The sequence below is a fragment of the Oncorhynchus mykiss genome, chromosome 2 (assembly GCF_013265735.2).
Source record: "Oncorhynchus mykiss isolate Arlee chromosome 2, USDA_OmykA_1.1, whole genome shotgun sequence".
In the NCBI taxonomy this organism is placed as follows: Eukaryota; Metazoa; Chordata; class Actinopteri; order Salmoniformes; family Salmonidae; genus Oncorhynchus; species Oncorhynchus mykiss.
Genome location: NC_048566.1, coordinates 41311966 through 41335587, shown reverse-complemented (window position 1 = coordinate 41335587; position 23622 = coordinate 41311966). Strand labels below are relative to the sequence as shown.

The following is a 23622-nucleotide window of genomic DNA, read 5'->3' as shown; positions in this document are numbered from 1 at the left end:
ACGTCACAAGTCATGTAGATAATGAGTTAAACGAATGCGATAAGGAAATGCCATGCTCACTCGTGCTCGTTGATGTAGAGTTCCGACAGCTCGTGCCACGCTTCCTGGTCACCGACGAACCTGTAAAACAGTGAGAAATTTAGGGAGTCTCCCATTGAGGAAGCTTTTCAGCACCATCACACCATGCTATTTAGAACCCTTCTTTAGCAAAATGATCATCAACAATAACCACTCTAAAGTAAAGTACAATAGCTGAAATCGCCACGTTTCAAATCAATCCAAATCGTGGCATTGTATAACTAGGCTAACATAGACAGACAGGCAGAGCTCCCAAGATGGGGGGCTAAGTAGACTTGAGGGGGTCTCATGGACAGGTTGTGGCCCAGCCTGGCTCAAATCGAATGCAAACCCCCTTTTAATTAAAAAGACCAGGGGAGGTGTGCGTGAGGAGGAGGGCGTCCAAATCTCCTTGTAAAACACTACTCACTGCTCCAGATACTCGTTGAGCTCGCGGATGGCCTCGGCACTCTTCCCCTGGGCCTTCAGAATCGAGATCTTCCTCTTCCTCGCCGCCTGTGGAGATCAGCATCCACAGAGGATTAGTAAGGTCTTAGCTCCTCAAGTGTTTGACCGAGGAGAGGCGGTCTCATCAGAGCTCACACAAATAAAAGGGAGAGGAGAGAAAGGAGGAGGGTACGTGTTAAATGAGTTTGGGAGTCTTGAAACTGTGCTCAGGTGGAAGTTGGGGAGGGGGGGGGGGGTTTGGGATGTTGGTCAAAGCCACCCCCCTCTGCTCCTAGCCAAGCCGCCTGGGGATAGGGATCATGAGCTACGGAAACATCAGCCAACAGCGTTGGTGGTGATGTGGTGATGTTCAGTATCAAATCATAACATTTCAGTTAAGAGATATCTTCAAATTAGGAGAGAGATATTGACTGCATGAACCAACCTAACTGAGCACTTTTCTGTTACAGTTTTTACACAGCGGTGAGAAGCCTCGCTACTTAAAATGCTGATGTCCCTACTATTATTGATATTGTTATGGGGCAACTTTAAAATTGATGTGCCAGCATCTCTTAAGAGGTAATGGTTAGCTAGGCTATATCTGTGGAAGGAAGAACACAAATTATGAGTCAACATTCAAGAGTCGGCGTGTGAGCTTAGAGTCTGAGATATAGTGGTGAGTCATCCACTAAGTGGGGAAAACAGCGCCTTAGCCCAAATCCAATGGCCAGCGCATTCAGAATGAGCTTCTGAAGCCTAGCTAACTTACTTCAGCCTCCAATTGCCTTTTCTTTCATTTCGATGTTGAAGTGACCTTAAAGTGGATTGGATTCTCATCAATCTGAATCAGAAAGTATTACGTCCCCTCTGACTTTTCCAGGCTGCATTTTGGAGGGTGTGTGTGTGTGTGTGTGTGTGTGTGTCTGTCTAACGGCGGGCTGCTGTTGCCATTAGAATGGTGCTGCCCTGCCTGCCACGGACCACTTTATTTATGGACTGGCATTTGATTGAGTGGGGCTTCCTTTCTCCCACACTCAAAACCAAAGCCATTGTGGGCTGTGCATGAGTCATGTCTGAGCTGCCATAAATCTGGGAATACACTGACACCACCGTCACAATAAATCCACTTATTCATCACCCTGGGACAGGGACCTGCACTACAGCCTGGCTATGGTGCTTACATAGCCCACACACACAGGACACACACTCACCTAAAGTCAGCAAACTTTGATAAATATCTAGATCATTCTTGACCTGTCTTATTGTTTGCCTTTGTTCTAAAATAAAGACATACCATGTGAATTTCTGTTTGAGAGTGGTCCTCACACAATTAAACACAAGCATATTATTCAAAAGGATTAGGATTCATTTACAGAGCAATCTGAGTGAGTAGGGGAAGGGGGGTGACACCAACTACTTCTTCTCTTCCCCCTCTGCTCATAAAACACATATCTCCTCAAAAGATCAAACTATTCTACATGGACCATATTCTACTGGGGCTTGATGCTATGTGAGATTAAGGAATTTATACTCACTTCTAACCAAATTGCTAACATATGTATTTTTCCCCGTCCGATACCAAAACTATGTCAGAACACCAACTTTCAGTGTGGATGTTGCAATTGTTGGCCTACCCCACACCACCTCTCTTTCCCCCTTCCTCTCTTTCTCTCCCAGTCCTTTCTTTCCCGATAAAGAACCACTTGGGGCTCACTCAGAACATATGGAAGTTGGTAGCCCCGAAGGAGTCACACCCCGAAGGAGTCACACAGATCTTTATTAAATGCGGAGCTCTTCCAAACCGCCCCCCCCCTCCTCCAAACTAATGATCCAGACGAACCTGGCAGCAGGGATAATCCTGCTGTTGTCATGATTCTTTTTTAATTAGGGTTCTCGAGGAGGACAGGATTGTTTAAATCACCCCTGGCTCTCGCTGAGAAGGACTGACCACAACCCAGGCTCTGACTGTGAGGACTACACTGGACACCTAGATAGCCTGTGTTATAATAATGTTACATAACATACATGGGAGAGATGGAGGGGTCGAGAATGGAGGGAGGAGATGGAGAGAGAGAAGAATACAGAGACAAAAGGGAGGGACCATGAACGACGCTCTGTGCCACTGTTGTGAAATAGCTAGTAGGTGAAGGTATTAATATATTAAAAGCAACAATAACACTAAATTCAGAGTAAAACATTTGTGTACAGTAAACGAATAAGCTATTACAGATGTTTCAAATGCCTAAGAGCTTAGGGAGTTTTACTTGTAATCAAAGTATACTAAGGCATCCAGAAATCAAATACAGAAGCATTGTCTAAATAGTGCCTAAATCATATGGTTGCAAAAAGCCAATATTTTCAATTTCAACCGGATCTAGTTTCAGCTCGGTAGAAAACTGAGTGCATCTTGACCTCCGTAAAAACTATCTTGTTCTACACTCTAATTGCATACAATTCCCATTCAACCTCAGTAAGGGATTCTCAGTGACCTCAATTGCTTTCTCAATAAATACTAGCTATGTTTCTACACACCAATTAGGATGAAATGAGGGCCGGAATTCCATATATCAGATGAATCATCCACAGTGTCATTTGGACTCCGAATGAATAATAAATGAAGTTATCTTTTGTATGAAAATGTGGTAGACAGACACTAGGCTAGGCTATAGCCTTTTAGTCAAAGTTCTCAAAGAAAAAGAAAAAAAAGATGAGAGAAGCACAAAAATGCATTTACGCAAGCAAATTAGAATTTCGCCAGATCATTGCTGTAGGTATTGGAACACAATAAAACTATAGAAGGGCTAAGAGTTCGACACATTCTTTGGACACCGCCATGGCAGAGAAACCTTGAGCAATTTCTGTTGATTCAACAATTTTGGTTAATGGGTACCACATCTATTCCACAGCCTGTAATTACAACAGCTCAGTTTCCAATCTCCAGCTCGGCATGCTGGGATGCCTCACAAGTCCTTGCTGTGGTCGCCAATTTTCCGCCATTTCTTTTGAGCTCCATCCCCTCCCTCATCGTACAGAACATGTTAGAGAACATGCTGGACTGGGAGCAGTAGAGATCCTTCATTCAAAGACAGGTGACCTAAATGATGTCAGCCCCCGTCCACACCACACCCTCACCAGCCAGGACGGGTTGGTGGGAGAAAAAAAAACTGGTCTGGAAGACACCAGGGGACAGTCCGTATCTGTTTCCATTCCCGCCTTCAGGTTTAACAAAAGGGCGCTGGTGTTATGGGTGACATCCATCCTGCCAGGAAACAGACCGATCACATCCCCAGGACATTGCCTGGGTGGTGCTCTGATTGACTAGCGAGTACTAGTACCCACCAATCCCTCAAGGATACAATTCCCAAGGCACCTCCCATTTCCCATTGGAGAAGATTTCACTACCCAAAGAATGAAAAGGGCAATGCATATTTTAACTAGTTTACCCATTAAGTAAACTATTATGTGTCATAGGTAGAGCTCCTAGAAAGCCTTTGATAATTCAGGACCTGATAGACTTTCAGTGAAGTCTGCCTAAAACATTGTCCTTTGCGAAGGCTGATTTTACTCTGCCCTTCCAAGTTCAGTTTAGGTTTAAATGTTTTACGGTATACCAGGGTATTTGGAAAAGGACACGTTTTTTTAATACATTTAAATATTTGTAGTTTCATTTTAAGTAAATACTTGCAGTCAACTTGTGTAATACATTAGAAGAAAAAAAAGATTGTGTTCTTCATTTCACCTACCACATCATTGTTCCATTATGGAGCTTACCGGTAGACCCCAGTCACATGGTTTGTTAACAAGCAGACAACAATGAGAGTTGTCTGAGTCACTCACTGTTGTTGTGCAGCACGTGCCAGGTGATCTAGTTACAGGAATTCACAACTAAATGTTTGCCTGCTAGATATCTTATAATTATTAAGTTAACTGTCTAGAATGCGCTAAATGCTCTGCAGTTGTGCATGTGGTTATGCCTCTATTTTGTCAACAAAAAAAATGATTATTCTCCTTTTTGATTGTGCATTTTCAGTTTAAATTGCAGTTCTTACTTTGGCCACTAGGGTTAGTCAGTGATTTCAGGCAGTCGAAGTCATTGACTTGCGTGCTAGCAAGTTAGCGATTAGTTCTCAGCTGTTAGTAGTTTCTTACTATTAATAAATACAGATGATTACCATAATTACTTTGAGTCATTACTAAATTATACGTAAAAATACCGTTATAAAAATCCAAAACTGGACAATGAATGGATACTGGTATATAACGTAAGTCTCTTACGAGTCACCCCCCCAGCCTTAGTTCAGTTTGCAGCCATAATACTCAAATATAGTAAATGGCACGAACAACTAAGCACAATTAGGCTAATTGACAGAACTATCAATGCTAATGCTAGCTAGCTAGCTAATGGGCTTACAAAAATACTGGGTGAGAGATACAAATTTGATGTCCCTTTTTAATGTATCCATTAGTTAATCTGACTGGGGAAATAGATAAAAGGGCTTCATTGCCAAAAACCCAAATTATTCATTTAAAAAGAGTTCAGTGTTTCCCAACTGGAAAACAACTATCTAAAGTTAGCTTGAAAGATTAAATCTAGCTACCATTATTACTTTTGTAAATATAAACCAGATGGTGGAAACATACTGAAATCTCACTTCCACCGGTCACAGACACTTGTGGATTGGAGTTCGCCAGAGGAGTTCAGCAAAATATGTAGGCTGGGCAATCCACGATTGAACACATTTGACAAACACCTGACTTGATTTTTATGCCATTTTGTTGTTTAAAGCCAGCGAACAAAACCATTTCTAAAACTTTAGACCCTAGGGAAATCAGTCAATTGAAATAAATTCATTAGGCCCTAATCTATGGATTTGACATAACTGGGAGGGCATATGCCCACCCACTGGGGAGCAAGGATCAGCCAATCACCATGAGTTTTTTTCCTCACAAAAGGGCTTTATTACAGACAAAATACTCCTGTTTCATCAGCTGCCCGGGATGGCTGGTCTCAGACCATCCCGCAGGTGAAGAAGCCGGATGTGGAGGTCCTGGGCTGGTGTGGTTACAAGTGTTCTGCGGTTGTGAGGCCAGTTGGTATGGAATGCCGTTTGGGTCGCGTTAAATAACATTTTAATTTGACATGTCAAATAACACAATTCTAATATAGAATGTTGTCTGTGCTGAATTTGCACATGCAAGCCAAGCGCTACCACTACTATCAGTAGCACTGTCAAAGCTGTACAAAAAAGTCTGCAAACTCCGGCCACGAACGATGAGTTTACAATACCGCGTTGGTAATAAGGTAATAAGGCATTATATTTGTTCGACCGCTACATCTGTGGTAGCTTGGTACCTAGCTAGCACCAATACAACCAGCTTTGCGAGTAAGTATTAGCTAGGTAGCCACTTGTTCACGTATTGAAATTTAACTGAAGTTCATGAAAATAAATAGCAACTACTTAACCCTGTTGCCCAAAGCTAACGTTAGAAACAGCCAGCTAACTTAATCTGGCTAGTGAGGCTCGACCGGACCGGGTTGTTGTGAAGCTAGCCACAGTAAGGATTAGGCACAACAGTGGAATTTGCGTTTTGCCTTCAAAATAAAAGTACCTATTTGAATGTGATGCAGAAGGTTACAATTGGTGGAATCATGCCATATTTAGACTAGACAACGTTAAACAAGGTTGGAAGGTGTATCAGTCTACTCGGTGACACCCACAGAACACAACTGTGAAGAGTTTACGCAAATATTAGCGTTGTAGCTCTTATCGTGGGACTGTGACTGTGAAATCACCTACCCAGTCATCCTATTGTGTGTATTGACATTCAAATTGCACTGAACAGCTTTACCTAAGGATTGGGGATCAATGAAATGGGGTATCAGTCTACTCAATCCTCAATTTTATGAGAGTTTTCAGACTCCAAAACATCCATGCAGTATTGTTTCTCCTCTGGAATAATGTTTAATACACATTGTAGGTTGACAATAAACGTGGCTCAATTCAGTTGTTTCAGAGTCCCGCAAGAAGAGCTACAACACTAATGTTCTCTGGGTGTCACTGTGTAGACTGATACCCCGTGTCATTGATCCACAATCCATAGGTAAGGCTGTACAGTGAAATAAGTATGCCCCTAATGCAATTCTAAAGTCTAATACATCCAGTGTGATTTAAACAGATTTTTGTCAAATTAACAAATTGTCTTTTGTTGATTTCATATAACATTGTAACCTTGATTATTATGATCTATTCAATTATGGCATAATTCTACTATTTGTACACATTTGCATCACTGTCAATGCCAAAAAAAAAATGTTTGAAGGCTAACCGCAAAGACCACTATTGTGGCTAATCCTTATTGTGGCTAGCTTCACATAGATGGGTCCGACCACCATTAATCAAATAAGAACTTTTAGAAATTAGGGTTATTTTAGATGACGATACCTAGCTATATAGTTAGCTAGCTCTACTATAGCTACTGAAACAGATTGTCATTGTGCTATGTTTTTAAGGAAGAACATTGTTTGCATCCATTAGCTTTTTTTCTGACCAGCACTGTAGGTGAGCGAGGCAACTTTACCATCATCATAGCATACGTAAATGGATGAATCATTGTGACATATGAAATACGAGTGATAGTGTAATCAAAGTATAATAACTACGTAAAAAAATGTATGAACGCGTTAAATTGTTGTGAAGTGCAGTCATATTCAGGTCCTGATTGGTCAACAAAGTGTTATTTGACGTGTATCTTTTTTGACACGCAAAGACCCAGAGTTCCATAGGTTGGACGCTTGCCAAAAACTAAAACATTGGAGGCGGCTTATGGTAGAGAAATTAACATTCAATGACATGTCAATTGCACGCTCCCTCAAAACTTCAGACATCTGTGGCATTGTGTTGTGTGACAAAACTGCACAATGTAGAGTGCAGGACAAGGTGTACGTGTCATGATCATGCTGTTTAATCAGCTTCTTGATATGCCACACCTGTCAGGTGGATGGATTATCTTGGCAATGGAGAAATGCTCACTAACAGGGATGTAAACACATTGGAGAGAAATACGCTTTTTGTGCATATGGGAAAAAATGTTGATCTTTTATTTCAGCTCATGAAACGAACACTTTACATGTCGTGTTAGCAATAAATATACTGAACAAAAATGTTGAGGTTGTGGAAGTGCCTGCACTGGTAACTTGACGACCAAAAGCAGTTGCTCTGGAGGCATCACGGCCTATACAAACTAACTTGAGCTTCCCTTCCCACCACCTGTCTTGTCTTCCATGACAGAGTATTCAATGTGCTTATAATTGAAATAGGACATGGTGGATCTAACCTGTGTAAAACAAATAGAACTCATTTTAATAGAAGAACGGTGACTGGTTTGGTCCAACAGAAACAGAGAAAAATAAAGAATGACTGTAAATGACAAAGTGAAGGTGAAAAGGGGTCTGAACGAGGGGGAGAAGACCGTTACACTCCAGGGAACCGATAGAGATGAGGGGGCAATTCTTCCACACCAGAAAGAAGGGGAGGTGACTGCATCAGAGCATACCCAAGTTTATTGATTTTGTCAGCAAGGCCTCCGTTTGTTTGAAACAGACAGTCGATGAGGTGCAGAATCCTCACAAGGTGTCCAAAAAACAAAATGTTTACGCTTCGTTTCTCGCACTTTGCCAGCCAAGAGAAAATGTTTAAGCAAGACCATGTGTCGGTGCAACGCAGAAACTTGTTGAATGTCTACAGGAGGACTGCCAAAACAAATAAGGTCATAGTTTCTTTTGAAAACCCTTTAAAACATGTATTTTCTTGCGTGGCCACATGTCCTTATGGAAACAATTAACAGCAGGTACAATGTGTTTTGGGTTGGTGGTCGGGGATTGGCAGAACACTGGATAGACATGGTCTTGCAAGTCATTCAGCTGAAATTCAATATAAATTGAGAGAAGATTGTATGGAATTTAAGGCAACAATAGTGCATATCTAAAGGCTATACTCGTTTATAATATGACGGACTCAAATGGTAAACTGCTGCGTAAACCAGAGGGTTGCATTTGTTGGAATTGTTTTGTGTTAACAGTTTTGCTACATCACTATGATAATGCAGCCTAATTGGCAGATAGACAGAAATACAGATGACAGACAAAAGACAACATGTGGATAGAACTGACGATCAAGATAGTGGGAAAGTAGCAGACTTGTCAGAGCCCAGATACTCTACAAATCTCACAGTGCATAGTGCATGGGCTTAAGATATAATATAACAAGAACACAAGTAAATACCAAAAACGGCTTCCTATATCTGTTTCTACTGTTCAGAAGTGAACGCTGGGCTTTACACCTGAAGAGATGCACATATCAATGTCGACTAACCGACCCTCATTAACCGGTCAACAAACTGTAAAAAATAAATTTAAAAAAATTTAAAAAATCCAGACAGTAAAATTGTGTGACTAACAGAAAATACTATGCATGCATACAAGAAATATACAACCTTCTTTAAGAGAACCATGCAACAATAGCAAGCCTATCGTCTTTCAGTCAAAAGGTTTTAGCCTTATGGAACATGGAACTCCTGTAATGAAGCAGCTCATTTTCAAAAATCAATTTGCAGGAAAATCCTGTTCTAAAACAGCACACCTAATGCAAGCAGTTCCATGTGACAGATGAAAATCTCAGTTAGAAACATAGAACGAGGGGGACTCGAATAGCAACAACTAAGATGGCCACTGGCTTCTGGACAATGAAATAAAGTTGATATTAATAATAATAATGAATAAATCAGGAGAGAAATGCTGGTTAACGGCATGATGAAGTCAAAATAATTGCCTCCACGTTTCTATGGATGGATTTTGGCTACTGGGCTACTTTGAAGCAAGGTAAGACATGCCTCATTATTTGAGGTAAAGTAAAACTTTCAGGTTTCATACAATTATAATGCCTCATGCGTACATTGCAAAGTGGTGTGTGACACACTGATACCCTACCTACCGTTGCACTCAAATGATGAAAGGGAGGTGCATTTTAATAACGAGTTGAGATTGAGAAGCAAAAATATTAGCACTTTTTAATGGGCTTACAAAAGCATGTTTCACTCAAGCTCTCGCAGTCTCACACGAGTCGTGGGATTAGGCACATCCTCCATCCTCGTCCACAAAGCCCTAACAAAACAAAAACTTGGTAATAGCGCTTACTGTTGCCCCTAGTGGCCGGTTTTGAAGGTATTTCCCGACATCCCCAGTACATTGATAGACGTCCAATTTCAAAGTCAATCTTGAACGATCTCCCTGGTTTCACTCAAGTACCAGCTTTGAGGAGCTACTCTCACGCTGTTTTTAAAGGTGATTGGCTATTCCGCTCCTCCAACAAGGTTATGTATGCTGTGCACGTGTAATAAATAATATGCATAATGACTAACAAAAATACACAAGTGCCAATTTAATACCACTAAACTATGAAAATGTACTTATAGAGACTGATAAGCATGAGCGGTAAAATGCCTTTTCATTAACACCCCTAACCTGAAGCCAGGAGAGGTCTAAGGACTACCTATATATCACCGTCTTCAAAGAGCAGGCCTTAGTTCCACCACACATGTCCAACACTGCCTAAGACCATGAACCACTCCCCCCTCTCCCACTCCCTCAAACACTTGTCATTTGTGTGGGTGAGAGCTTGATCAGCAATGTGGTTGAGGTCAAAAAGGCCAAGGGGAGTTTAACTATGCAAACTCGCACCACTAATACCAAAGCTTTTCAGCAGATTCAACGCTGTCCAAAATGTTTGGACCACAACTGTAACAAAATAAGAATTAAGTGTGTGTTTTTCCTCTCTTACCGTATTGGTGGGATCGTCTTGCAGTATTGAATCATACTGCTTGTTGGCATCCTCGTACCTTCAAAGGCAGAAGAAGAAAGAAAAAAAGACTGACCAGTCAAGACAAATTAGGTGGTGTTGAAATCAAACAGAGTTCAAGGCAATCAAGTTTCTGTACACAATGCAGCCGGTCTCTATGGTTACACAGTGAACCCTTGCCGAAATCAGCAGCGATCTAAAAAGAGGAAATAAACAGTCATTACTGTTGCTGCTCAAATAGCCTGCATTGTGAGAGGCTTACACCACTTCACAATGAGTCAAGAAACCAACACAAAGAGTAGGGAAGCACACTGATTTGAAGAGTGTATAGACAATTATTGCCTGTGATTTGCTCAAAAGGTGATTCAAATCAATCTGTTTAGTTGCGTTTTAAAAGGCCTTTCTTTTGAGCCGTGTAGAATAATAGGCTACCTTCTATTACATACAAGTCTGATCAGAGCTATATTCAATACAATGTGTGTTTTAAAGTTACGGAGCAAAGGGGGAATCCATACGATTCTGTTTAATATTAGTGAGTTATGAGCTGTAAATATCAAACCATGCAGAAATTTCCTGGCAACAGGGAGGTGGGGAGGCGTGTTCACTTCACTTGTCATGTCAAATCATGGGTCTGCAGGGATGATTTTGAACTTTTTTTTTTATTAGAGGTGAAATGCAATGCTAACGGTTTAGCAGCCAAAAAGCCAGGGATCAAAACCTGTTCTGCTCACCACAACCTACAACAGAAGCAACTCTGTTTCCCATTAGCAGTGAGCAGCCCCACTTCCAGTGCCACTCCTTCCCTCACATCCACTTTATTACTCAACTGCACTCTGGGAGATTTCAGATGGAACCAGGCAACCACTCACGAGCCACTTTGATATGCTTTATTTACTGGGGGGGCTCAACGAAACACAGTGTATGTGTGTCGGGGGTGAGGGATAGTTAGTTGTTTGAAGCTGTGTCATTCCAGTGTACCTCCGCCTGAAGCCAATTAGAGGCCAGTGTGTGCCATTTATTTAATCTGACAGTGCAGGAATTCAATTATCACATCAACTCCGACATAACCGATAAACGAGTCATGGTGATCAGGGGTGGTAAACAAATTGAATTACCCTTACTCCAGTTCCAGTCAAAAATACTGCGGTTATCTTGTTCCCTTACATTCACTCCCTTTCGTTTTTTATTAATCACAATTGCAGATGTACAAATAAACAGTGCTGAGAAGAAACAAAGCTGAAACTGTGGTGACATGCAAATATTTACAGCCAGGCAAGACCTCGTCTCTCAGCTCAGAGACGAAAAGCACAACAAGATAATATATATATATTTTTTTAAACAGAAGATTGAGGGACCCCCAGAATAGCAGTGGGAGCAAACCACTCCCTTCCTGGGGAATCCCTCGCTCAGGCTAAAAGGGCCGAGCACTGAAGCATTCACTTATTTTTTCTCCCCCTTTTTGCCAGCGGAATGGTTGTTTCCAACACAAACAGAGCCCACCACACACACTCACACACTCACCCAGACCATCGTACCACTTAGGATCTACAGTACACCCCCCTTTACCTCAGGCCTATAGGGTAAATTCAGTTTAAGTCAATCACTTTTTGACAGCATCCCTTTTGCTTTAAACTAAACTTTCCATATGTTCACCCATGGAAAAAGTGGTCGGAAAGTGACTTGGACCTGAATGCCAAAACATTCAGGAGATAGAGGTGCTCAAAGTGCAACCATTTCCCATTCCCTACCATGCGACATCCATGCCTTCATCACTGGAAAATATAAACGGTTGAGTTATAGACAATTTAAAAGCTTCCAAAAAGTGGTCAAACTTGTATTATTTATTGGAAGAAAAAAAGGTTCCATAATAAATAAAAACTTTAATGTCAATTATCTAAAAACACACATTTTTTTCCATATTCGCATGTGTTGTAGCTTAGACCCTATTTCACATTGTTAAAATTGTTAAAAATTGAAGGCACACAAGACACCTGTCTGATTTGTGCAAGTCTCAGTGGACTAATCCATTGCGGAGACCGTTGGGATGGCACAGTCCATCACCTTAAGACAGTAGTTCCCAACCAGGGGTACTAGGATCCCTGGGGGGTACTTGGCCTATCCACAGGGGGCACTTGATTAGAAACATGAGACCATAGGCGCTACTGATAAAATGCTCATAGGGGGAGTGCCTCAGGGGTACTCCAGGAAGAGAAACATGCAATTGTTGGTTCAGTAAATGAAAAAGGTTTGGAAACATTGCTGTAAGACATACAATGCCTTCGGAAATACCAATTCAGACCCTTTACTCAGTACTTTGTTGAAGCACCTTCGGCAGCGATTACAGCCTTGTCTTCTTGGGTATGACGCTACAAGCTTGGCACACCTGTATTTGGGGAGTTTCTAACCTTTTCTGTATATCCTCTCAAGCTCTGTCAGGTTGGATGGGGATCGTCAATGCACAGCTATTTTCAGGTCTCTCCAGAGATGTTCGATCGGGTTCAAGTCAGGGCTCTGGCTGGGCCACTCAACAACATTCAGAGACTTGTCCCGAAGCCACTCCTGCGTTGTGTTGGCTGTGAGCTTAGGGTCGTTGTGCTGTTGGAAGGTGAACATTCTCCCCAGTTTAAGGTCCTGAACAGGTTTCATCAAATATCACTGTACTTTTCTCCTTTCATCTTTCCCTCTATCCTGACTAGTCTCCCAGTTCCCTGCCACTGAAAAACATCCACACAGCATGCTGCTGACACCACACTTCACCGTTGGGATGATAATTGTCCAGGTGATGAGTGGTGCCTGGTTTCCTACAGATGTGACACTTGGCATGCAGGCCAAAGAGTTCAATCTTGGTGTCATCAGACCAGAGAATCTTGTTTCTCATGGACAGAGATCTTTAGGTGCCTTTTGGCAAACTCCACGCAGGCTGTCATGTGCCTTTTACTGAGGAGTGGCTTCTGTTTGGCTTAATTGGTGGAGGGCTGCATAGATGGTTGTCCTTCTAGAACGTTCTCCCATCTCCACAGAGCAACTCTGGAGCTCTGATAGAGTGACCACTGCGTTCTAGGTCAAATTCATGGCCAAGGCCCTTCTCCCCCGATTGCTCAGTTTGGCTGGGCGGCCAGCTGATGGAAGAGTCTTGGTGGTTCCAAACTTCTTCCATTTAATAATGATGGAGGCCACTGTGTTCTTTGGGACCTTCAATGCTGCAGAGGTGGTACCATTCCCCAGATCTGTGCCTCGACACAATCCTGTCTCTGAGCTCTACGGACAATTAATTTGACCTCATGGCTTGATTTTTGCTCTGACCTGCACTGTCAACCGTGGGACCTTATATAGACAGGAATGTGCCTTTCCAAATCATGTACAAACAATTGAATTCACCACGGGTGGACTCCAATCAAAATTGTAGAAACATCTCAAGAATGATCAATCGAAACCGGATGCACCGGAGCTCAATTTCGAGTCTCATAGCAAGGGTCTGAATACTTATGTAAATAAGTATTATTCTTTTTTATTGTTAATTTGCAAAAGTTTCTAAAAAAAACAAACCTTTTTGCTTCGTCATATTGGGGTAGTGTGTAGATTGATGAGAATAAATTATAATTTTATCCAGCTTAGAATGTGGCCACTGTAATGTAACAAAATATAGGGAAAAAGGGAAGGGGTCTGAATACTTTAAATGCACTGTAGGGTACAGAACAGATTAATACAAAAGAATGCCCTACCCTATTCTAAATTCACAATTGGTGATTACATAATTATGCATGGCATGCTAATTAGCAGCTTATGTGGCTATCATAAAGAACCACAAAATGTCATGATGATCTGGACGAGACTGACGAATCGAGGCAAAGTTAAGCATCTCTGGATTAACCATTACATTTTAGCAAAATTTAGGAATGAATAAATTGGCAACATTTCTTTAAATTGGACAATTCTGTGAACTGTTGACATAATATCTATTAGCAAAGGTATCAGCTAGAGATGACGTGCAGGACCTTGAAAGGATTTGTAGTCTTGCATGATGTCTACTTTGTGGCTAATTAGCATTTTTTAAATAATAAATAGAGCTGAATATATTGATAAATAGTCAACTTGTCCGAGAGAGATTTACACGGCTCACCAAGGTAAGCCTATACTAAACACAGCACTTATTTCAGTGTTCCAAAAAATTCCCTATGGGAAAAATGTATGGTGGAAACCATTTCCCCAAATGACCGCTAGGTTTTATGGGTATTATGACACATGGGGCGGCAGGGTAGCCTAGTGGTTAGAGAGTTGCAAGTTACCGAAAGGTTGCAAGTTCAAATCCCCGAGCTGACAAGGTACAAATCTGTCGTTCTGCCCCTGAACAGGCAGTTAAACCCACTGTTCGTAGGCCGTCATTGAAAATAAGAATTTGTTCTTAACCCACTTGCCTAGTTAAATAAAGGTAAAATAAAAATAAAATAAAAAAACATCCACTGTGGGGCTCTTTTAAGCCTAACTTAAGACAAAATAACGAACAAGTCTGCAGTACGGCAGCATTTCATTGTAGTAAAGGATGTCGGCAAAAAAAGAGTTGCTTACCATAGTTGGACAATAAACAAGACACAATACTTGAAAACAGTAAATTAGTCTACTGTTTTTTGAGTTGCAGATTCTAGTTGACAGATTGAAAATGCTTGACAGAGGCCGCTGCAGTGGATGGAGCTCTCCAAGGTGATGAACTGACTCTTTAGTGAGCGCTTTCTCCTTCATTGGATAGCAGTCGCTCTCCTCCATTCTGAAACAATCTTCGGTGCGCTGTTGAATTGGCGCAATGCTGGTTTGCATGTTAACTTCTTGATGCACCCATCCCATTAGCGGGATCATTTTTGTCAACACCCGCTGAATTGCAGAGCGCCAAATTCAAATTAAATTACTAAAAATATTACATTTTCATGAAATCACAAGTGCAATATAGCAAAACACAGCTTAGCTTGTTGTTAATCCAGCTGGCGTGTCAGATTTCATAAAAGCTTTTCAGCGAAAGCATACCAAGCGTTTATGTAAGGACATCTCTCAGCAGACAAACATTACAAACAGCTAGCAGCCAAGTAGATTGGTCACGAATGTCAGAAAAGCAAAATGAATCACTTACCTTCGATGATCTTCGGATGTTTGCACTCAGGAGACTCCGTTACACAATAAATGTTCCTTTTGTTCCATAAATATTATTTTTATATCCAAAATACCTCCATTTGGTTGGCACGTTATGTTCAGAAATCCACAGGCTCAAGCGGTCACGACCGAGCAGACACATTCCAAATAGTATCCATAAAGTTCGTAGAAACATGTCAAACGTTTTTTATAATCAATCCTCACGTTGTTTTTACAATATATAATCGATAATATTTCATCCAGACTGTACCTTCTTCAATAGGAGAGAGAGAGAAAATGTCTGCTCCAAACTGTTGCGCATGCAAAACACTGCTGGCACCCAGCCATACAATGACGCGATCTTTCTCGCTCATTTTTCAAAATAAAAGCCTGGAACTATGTCTAAAGACTGTTCACAACATGTGGATGCCATCGGAAAATGAATCTGGTTGATATCCCTTTAAATGGAGCGAAGGCAGGCAATGGAACAGAAAGCTTTCAGGAAAAACAGCACTTCTGGGTTGGATTTTCTTCAGGTTTTCGCCTGCATTATCAGTTCTGTTATACTCAGACAATATTTTTACAGTTTGGAAACTTTAGAGTGTTTTCTATCCTAATCTGACAATTATATGCATATTCTAGACACTGGGCCTGAGAAATAGGCAGTTTCAGTTGGGTACGTTTTTCATCCAAACATCAAAATACTGCCTCCTACACTCAACCTCTTGAAGCTAGGGGGCACTATTTTATTTTTTGGGAAAAATAACGTTCCCAAAGTAAACGGCCTATTTCTCAGGACCAGATGCTAGAATATGCATATAATTGACAGCTTAGGATAGAAAACACCAAAGTTTCCAAAACTGTAAAAATATGGTCTGTGAGTATAACATAATTGATATTGCAGGCAAAAACCTAAAGAAAATTCCAATCAGGAAGTGACTCATATTTTGAAACCGTTGTGTTCCTATGCATCCCTATTGGCCATTGAAAGGGATATCAACCAGATTCCTTTTTCTACGTATTCCCTAAGGTGTCTACAGCCTTTAGACGTAGTTTCACGCCTTTATGTTGAAGAATGAGCGTAAAGGACCACATTGCGTAAGTGGCCAGCTGAGACCTCTCAGAGTGATTCTTGCGTAAAAGACAGAGGTAGCCATTTTTCCTCTCGGTCCTACTGAAAAGCCAATTGTCCTGGTTGATATATTATCGAATAGATATTTGAAAAACCTTGATGATTGATTATAAAAAAACATTTGCCATGTTTGTCGATATAATGGATATAAATTTAGATTTTTTTTCCCCCGGCGTTGTCGTGACCGCTATTTCCGGTGGATTTCTCAACATAACATGACAAACAAACGGAGGTATTTTGGGTATAAAAATTATCTTTATGGAACAAAAGGAACATTTGCTGTCTAACTGGGAGTCTCGTCAGTGAAAACATCCGAAGATCATCAAAGGTAAACTATTAATTTGATTGCTTTTCTGATTTTCGTGACCAAGCTTCCTGCTGCTAGCTGGACATAATGCTATGCTAGGCTAGCGATAAACTTACACAAACACGTGTCTTGCTTTGGCTGTAAAGCATAATTTCAAAATCTGAGACAACAGGGTGATTAACAAAAGGCTAAGCTGTGTTTTGCTATATTTCACTTGTAATTTCATGAATATTTTCTAGTAAGATTATTTGGTCGTTGCGCTATGCTAATTAGTGTAGTTGATGACAATTCTCCCGGATCCAGGATGGGTAGTTCCAAGAGGTTAACCTAGTAATAACCATGTGTAGTTAACTAGTGAGTATGTGAAGATTAATTGTTATTTATAAGATAAGTGTAATGCTAGCTAGCAACTTACCCTGGCTCCTTGCAGCCACAAGGTGCTTTTGACGCTGCACTCGGTAACAGGTGGTCAGCCTGCCACGCAGTTTCCTCGTAGATTGCAATGTAATGGGAATCCAAAAAGGCTGAAAACCGATTATGAAAACTCGAAATCGGCCACGCGATTAAATCGGTCAACCTCTACGTGTAACCCCACATCAAACATAATGATCACACATTTTGACACTGTTTATGACAGGAGTTTTGAGTTTGGAAATGTGAAGTACACATTTGGACTGACGGGTGTTTGGCTAGCTTGTATGACATCAATGTGGTATTTATTATAATTTTGAATGTCTCATGTTTCAAAATGCATCGAGTCATCTTAAATTTACAGCATTTCCCTCCCTCAACACAACACATTTTTTTTGCAAAAGTTGCCCAATTACTGGGAGGGAAGAGGCAACTAATTGTCGTGCGAGGTGCTCAAATTCAGAATGGCTATCAGTCAGAGCTCTAGCTAGTACAGCCACTAGGTTCCAATTTAGGCACTTATTAGTGCCCAAATCTTCAATTTTAAACCTGTATACATACGGGTACGAGTGTAAAGGTTTAAAGCATTAGACAAGCTCAGTACATATAGTTGATTTGATTAAAAACACATAGGGTGTGTCTATATGGGAAAATACACATTTAAAAATTATGACCAATCGATTGTTTTCTTTTTGTAGTGGACAGCCCTAGTGTTATTTCAATCACAGCAATATAATTCATATAATGGACAAATCCCTTCTGACCACTGCAATTTAGGCAGTACATCATTGAAATGTAAAATGAATTTACATTTGTATTTCTAATTACAACCACAAATATGACCGCCGGTCTACCCACCAGCGAATTTCAACTTAAAAATGGTCATGCCTTTTCTATTACAGTCTCTACATTTCTATGATTTCAATAGGTTTCCTATGAAGGATTGACAGTATCATTTAAAATAACATATTCCAATTCAAGTCAATATTCTGTGATGTGTGGACCTCCAACCATCTTTGTGGTACCATTTGAAATGTCATTCCCATTTTAGTACATTTATCAGCCAAAACATGACAACCAACCTGTGTTCAAGAGAAAGTTGTCTCTCAACTGATGGCGTGCACAACACAAAAACCTTAGATAATGTAAAATAGGGCCTAAGCTACGACATGATTCATTCTTTTTAACTAGGCAAGTCAGTTCAGAACAAATTCTTATTTACAATGACGGCCTACACCGGTCAAACCCAGAAGACGCTGGGCCAATTGTGTACCGCCCTACGATTTTTAAAATAGTTTGACAATCCTGTTTGTAAACTTTGAAATTATATAAATCTCAACTGTTTTTCTTTTCCAGTGATGAAGACATGTCTCAATGGGTCAACTTTGAAAGGGAAAGGGGATACCAAGGCAGTTGCACAACTGAATGCATTCAACCGAGCACCTTCATCTCTTGAATGTTTGGCATTCAGGCCATAGTCACTTTCTGAGCACCTCTGCAATGGGCAAATATTTATGGAAGGTTTCGTTCAAATCAAATGGGGTGCTGTCAAAAACTGATTAAAGGGTAAAGCCATTTGAATTCAGTCTTTCAGCCATGTTACAGTGAGAGACTCTGAAGCTTACTTTTCTAAAGCCTCCAGCCGCATGCCCGCTAATCGCTTCACTCGTTGGCTACCTGGAAACTGCCTCTTCAGTTCCTGTAGACAAGTCTGCAAGGGAAGTGGGCAGAGGGAAGGTGCAATTAGAGTTGACTGGGTGCAACATGCTACAAACAGTCAGGACACATACACTTTCTTTTACTTAAATCCCCCATGCAGTCTTTGTAATTGTATTTTTTAAATCACTGCAAATGATCACTCTTAATTTCATGAAAATAACATTTTGCATTTACATTCTAGTCATTTAGCAGACACTCTTAATCCAGAGAGACTTACACAGTTAGTGCATTCATTTTAGAGATTCTCCGCTACTTTTGTAAACCTTTTTGCCAGTAGTTCTGAAACTAGCACTCACGAACCAAAAGTGGTCCCCTGAAAATTGCGTACTTCATCACATATGTGCACCACGTCATTGCTCGCTCTATAAATCGGTCTCTGCGGCTTCCACTGTGCCATTGGGTCCGCCCTGCAGATAACGCTGGGCAGGTCTCTGCGGCTTCCACTGTGCCATTGGGTCCGCCCTGCAGATAACGCTGGGCAGGCCTCCTGATAGCTGTCACTCAAATATGAGGGGCTAAAGCTCTGACAAGAACTCTAACTGTTAAGGGATTGGACAACGTGGGGGGGAAATGTAGGGAAAATGACACAATGGCACAAACTAGGGATTTCATGACCACCCCTACGTAAAATGTATTTTTTTATTTAACCGTAAAATGTATGCACGTATTACTTTGGATAAAAGCATCTGCTAAATGGCATATATATTATTATATTATAGCTAATTGAGGTAAAACAGTAATTCTGCTCATAGATTATGCATATATGAACTACACATTGACACATCCAGCCCTTAGTCACCAAAGTGCCAAAGCATGTCTTACAGCTAGTTAGGTGAGAAATGAAATGTACATTTTAGTCATTTAGCAGATGCTCTTATCCAGAACGACTTACAGGAGTAGGGCACTTTAAAATCTGTTATATTTTGTGCCTGATTCCAATACATTTTTTCCAAAATTCCATTTTCTCCTTTCTGTTTTTCCAGGTTTCAGTTTCCATGTTTATCACACTTAAAAACAAAAACAAGTCCACAACAATGCTCAAACCACATCAGGACACCACTTTTGAGGTTTGGGGGAAGAAATTTAGCATTTTGGGTGTAGTTACCCTTTATTACAAGTGTGATTGCAGAGTTTGCAAAACAAATGGCCTCTGAATTGATGCAAATAATGATGTAATTCTGCCAGGTAGGCATAAGCTACTTTGTAGTTAACATTCAGTTTAAAAAGGTTTTGGGGAAAGCCTTTCATTTATCAGCAGACGATTATCATTATCATTACCGCTAAGGGCTACACAAAGTGCAGACTAGACATACTGCGCAAACATGGGCATTCCTGTGCCCATGGTTGCAGGAAAATAAGTATCACTGATGTATATTCATATCTTATGATTCACTTCAACAAATTAATACATTTTCTAATACCTTTAGTTGATTTCCTACTAAGTTAAATAAATATTTGAATATTTCTGAATTACTTTAGACAATCTGGATTCCGTGATTCCGTCTGCGTTTTCCGTAACACAGATTTTATATGCCCTACAGAAGAAATTAGGGCTAAGACCTTCCGGTTACCGGCCCAACACTTAACCGCTAGGCTTCCTGCCGCCCAATATATTTTTTTATAATTTATTTCCCTGAGCCTCCTTTCGCCATTGAAATACTCCGCCTGATCGTCTGGGCATGTTGATGCAAATTTGAATATATTAACATACACAGCCCGAGTGACATGCGTGCGGTCAGGGTAAGCAGGGCCTACTCTGTGAAATTAATAAAAATAGAACTAATGAAAAATAAATATGTTTGATCAATAATCATTTTGTCGTGCTTTTTATGCATGATATAATCGATTTCTGAACATGTACTTACTTCACAAATTTGCGCAAGGAGGCCTGGGGAAAGGCAGCCTCGCTGTGCCTTTCTCCCGCCCTTCAAACTCATTGACATTACTTGTGCATCGGAGTTATTTTTTTTATTTCACCAGGTAGGCTAGTTGAGAACAAGTTCTCATTTACAACTGCATCCTGGCCAAGAAAGTAAAGCAGTGCGACACAAACACAGAGTTACACATGGAATAAACAAGCGTACAGTCAATAACACAATAGAAAAAAAGAAAGTCTATATACAGTGTATGCAAATGGCGTGAGGAGGTAAGGCAATAAATAGGCCATAGTAACAAGTAATTACATTTTAGTAAATTAACACTGGAGATGTGCAGATGATGATGTGCAAGTACTGGTGTGCAAAAGAGCAGAAAAGTAAACAAAAACTATATGGGGATGAGGTAGGTAGATTGGGTGGGATATTTACAGATGGGCTATGTACAGCTGCAGCAATCGGTAAGCTGCTTGGATAGCTGATGTTTAAAGTTAGAGTGAGATAAGACTCCAGCTTCAGCGATTTTTGCAACTCGTTCCAGTCATTGGCAGCTTGAAACTTTAAGGAAAGGCAGCCAAAGGAGGTGTTAGCTTTGGGGATGCCCGGTGAGATATACCTGCTGGAGCGTGTGCTACGGTGGGTGTTGTTATCGTGACCAGTGAGCTGAGATAAGGCGGAGCTTTACCTAGCAAAGACTTATAGATGACCTGGAGCCAGTGGGTCTGGCGACGAATATGTAGCAAGTTCCAGCCGATTAGAGCATACAGGTCGCAGTGGTGGGTGGTATATGGGGCTTTGGTGACAAAACGGACGTCGGACGGGCGGGTGCGGGCAGTAAACGGTTGAAAAGCATGCATTTAGTTTTACTAGTATTAAAGAGCAGTTGGAGGCCACGGAAGGAGTGTTGTATGGCATCGAAGCTTGTTTGGAGGTTTGTTAACAGTGTCCAAAGAAGGGCCAGATGTATACAGAATGGTGTTGTCTGCATAGAGGTGGATCAGAGAAACACCCGCAGCAAGAGCAACATCGATGATATATACAGAGAAAAGAGTCAGCCCGAACATTTAACCCTGTGGCACCCCCATAGAGACGGCCAGAGGTCCGGATAAAATTGTCCCTCCGATTTGACACACTGAACTCTGTCGGAGAAGTAGTTGTTGAACCAGGCAAGGCAGTCAATTGAGAAACCAAGGCTGTTGAGTCTGCCGATAAGAATACGGTGATTGACAGAGTCGATGAAGACGGCTGCACAGTACAATCTTTATCGATGGCGGTTACGATATCGTTTAGTACCTTGAGTGTGGCTGAGGTACACCCGTGACCAGTTCGGAAACCAGATTGCACAGCGGAGAAGGTACGGTGGGATTCGAAATGGTCAGTGATCTGTTTGTTCACTTGGCTTTCGAAGACTTTAGAAAGGCAGGGCATTTTGCCTCCCGGTTGGGGCAGTGGTCTAGGGCACTGCATCACAGTGCAAGCTGTGCCACCAGAGACTCTGGGTTTGCTCCCAGGCTCTGTCACAGCCGGACGCGAGCGGGAGGTCTATGGGGCGACGCACAATTGGCCTAGCATCGTCAGGGTTAGGGAGGGTTTGGCCGGTAGGGATATCCTTGTCTCATTGCGCACTAGCGACTCCTGTTGCGGGCCGGGCGCAGTGCACGCTAATCAGGTGCACAGTGTTTCCTCCGACACATTGGTGCATCTGGCTTCCGGGTTGGATGTGTGCTGTGTTAAGAAGCAGTGCGGCTTGGTTGGGTTGTATTTCGGAGGACGCATGGCTTTCAACCTTCGTCTCTCCCGAGCCCGTATGGGAGTTGTAGCGATGAGACAAGATAGTAACTACTAACAATTGGATACCACGAAATTTGGAAGAAAAAAAATCACAAAAAAATAAGAAAAAGGCAGGGCAGGATAGATATAGGTCTATAACAGTTTGGGTCTAGAATGTCTCCCCCTTTGAAAATGGGGATGACCGCCGCAGCGTTCTAATCTTAAGGGATCTCAGACGATATGAAAGAGGTTGAACAGACTGGTAATAGGGGTTGCAACAATGGTGGTGGCTAATTTTAGAAAGAGATAGTCCAGATTTTCAAGCCCAGCTGATTTGTACGGGTCCAGGTTTTGCAGCTCTTTCAGAACATGTGCCATCTGGATTTGGGTGAAGGAGAAGCTGGGGAGACTTGGGCAAGTTGCTGCTGGGAGTGCGAAGCTGTTGGCCGGGGTAGGGGTAGCCAGGTGGAAAGCGTGGCCAGCCATAGAAAATGATAGTTGAAATTATAGATGGTCGTAGATTTATCGGTGGTGAAAGTGTTTCCTAGCCTCAGTGCAGTGGGCAGCTGGGAGGAGGTGCTCACTTGACAGTGTCCTAAAACTTTTGGGAGTTAGAGCTACAGGATGCACATTTTTGTTTGAAAAAGCTAGCCTTTGCTTTCCTGACTGACTGACTGACTGACTGTGTGTATTGGTTCCTGACGTCCCCTGAACAGTTGCATATCGTGGGGACTATTCGATGATATTGCAGTACGCCACAGGATGTTTTTTTTTAGGCAGGAAGGATTCTGCCTGTGGATGTCACATGTCATCTTCCGCCTTTTGGCAGTTGCATTCGTTTATGAAGGCGCTGTACATATTCTGCTTCTACTTTAAAATCGCTCTGAATTACATAGTATCTGATCAGGATGGCTAACATACTGCATCTGAAAC

The 23622-nt window shown here is 41.5% G+C and overlaps 1 protein-coding gene across 2 annotated transcripts in view; it reads right to left on the bottom strand.

Annotated features, from left to right (window-relative positions):
* Positions 1 to 23622, bottom strand: part of LOC110489815 (ER membrane protein complex subunit 2) — a 60520-nt gene that overhangs the window by 19613 nt on the left and 17285 nt on the right. For both annotated transcript variants that reach the window (XM_036948451.1, XM_036948460.1), the window contains exons 4-7: positions 18952 to 19037; positions 10341 to 10398; positions 488 to 573; positions 61 to 120 (exon numbers count right to left, since the gene is read on the bottom strand). In XM_036948451.1, the coding sequence (XP_036804346.1) occupies positions 61 to 120; positions 488 to 573; positions 10341 to 10398; positions 18952 to 19037 (290 nt within the window). The remainder of the gene's footprint in view (positions 1 to 60; positions 121 to 487; positions 574 to 10340; positions 10399 to 18951; positions 19038 to 23622) is intronic.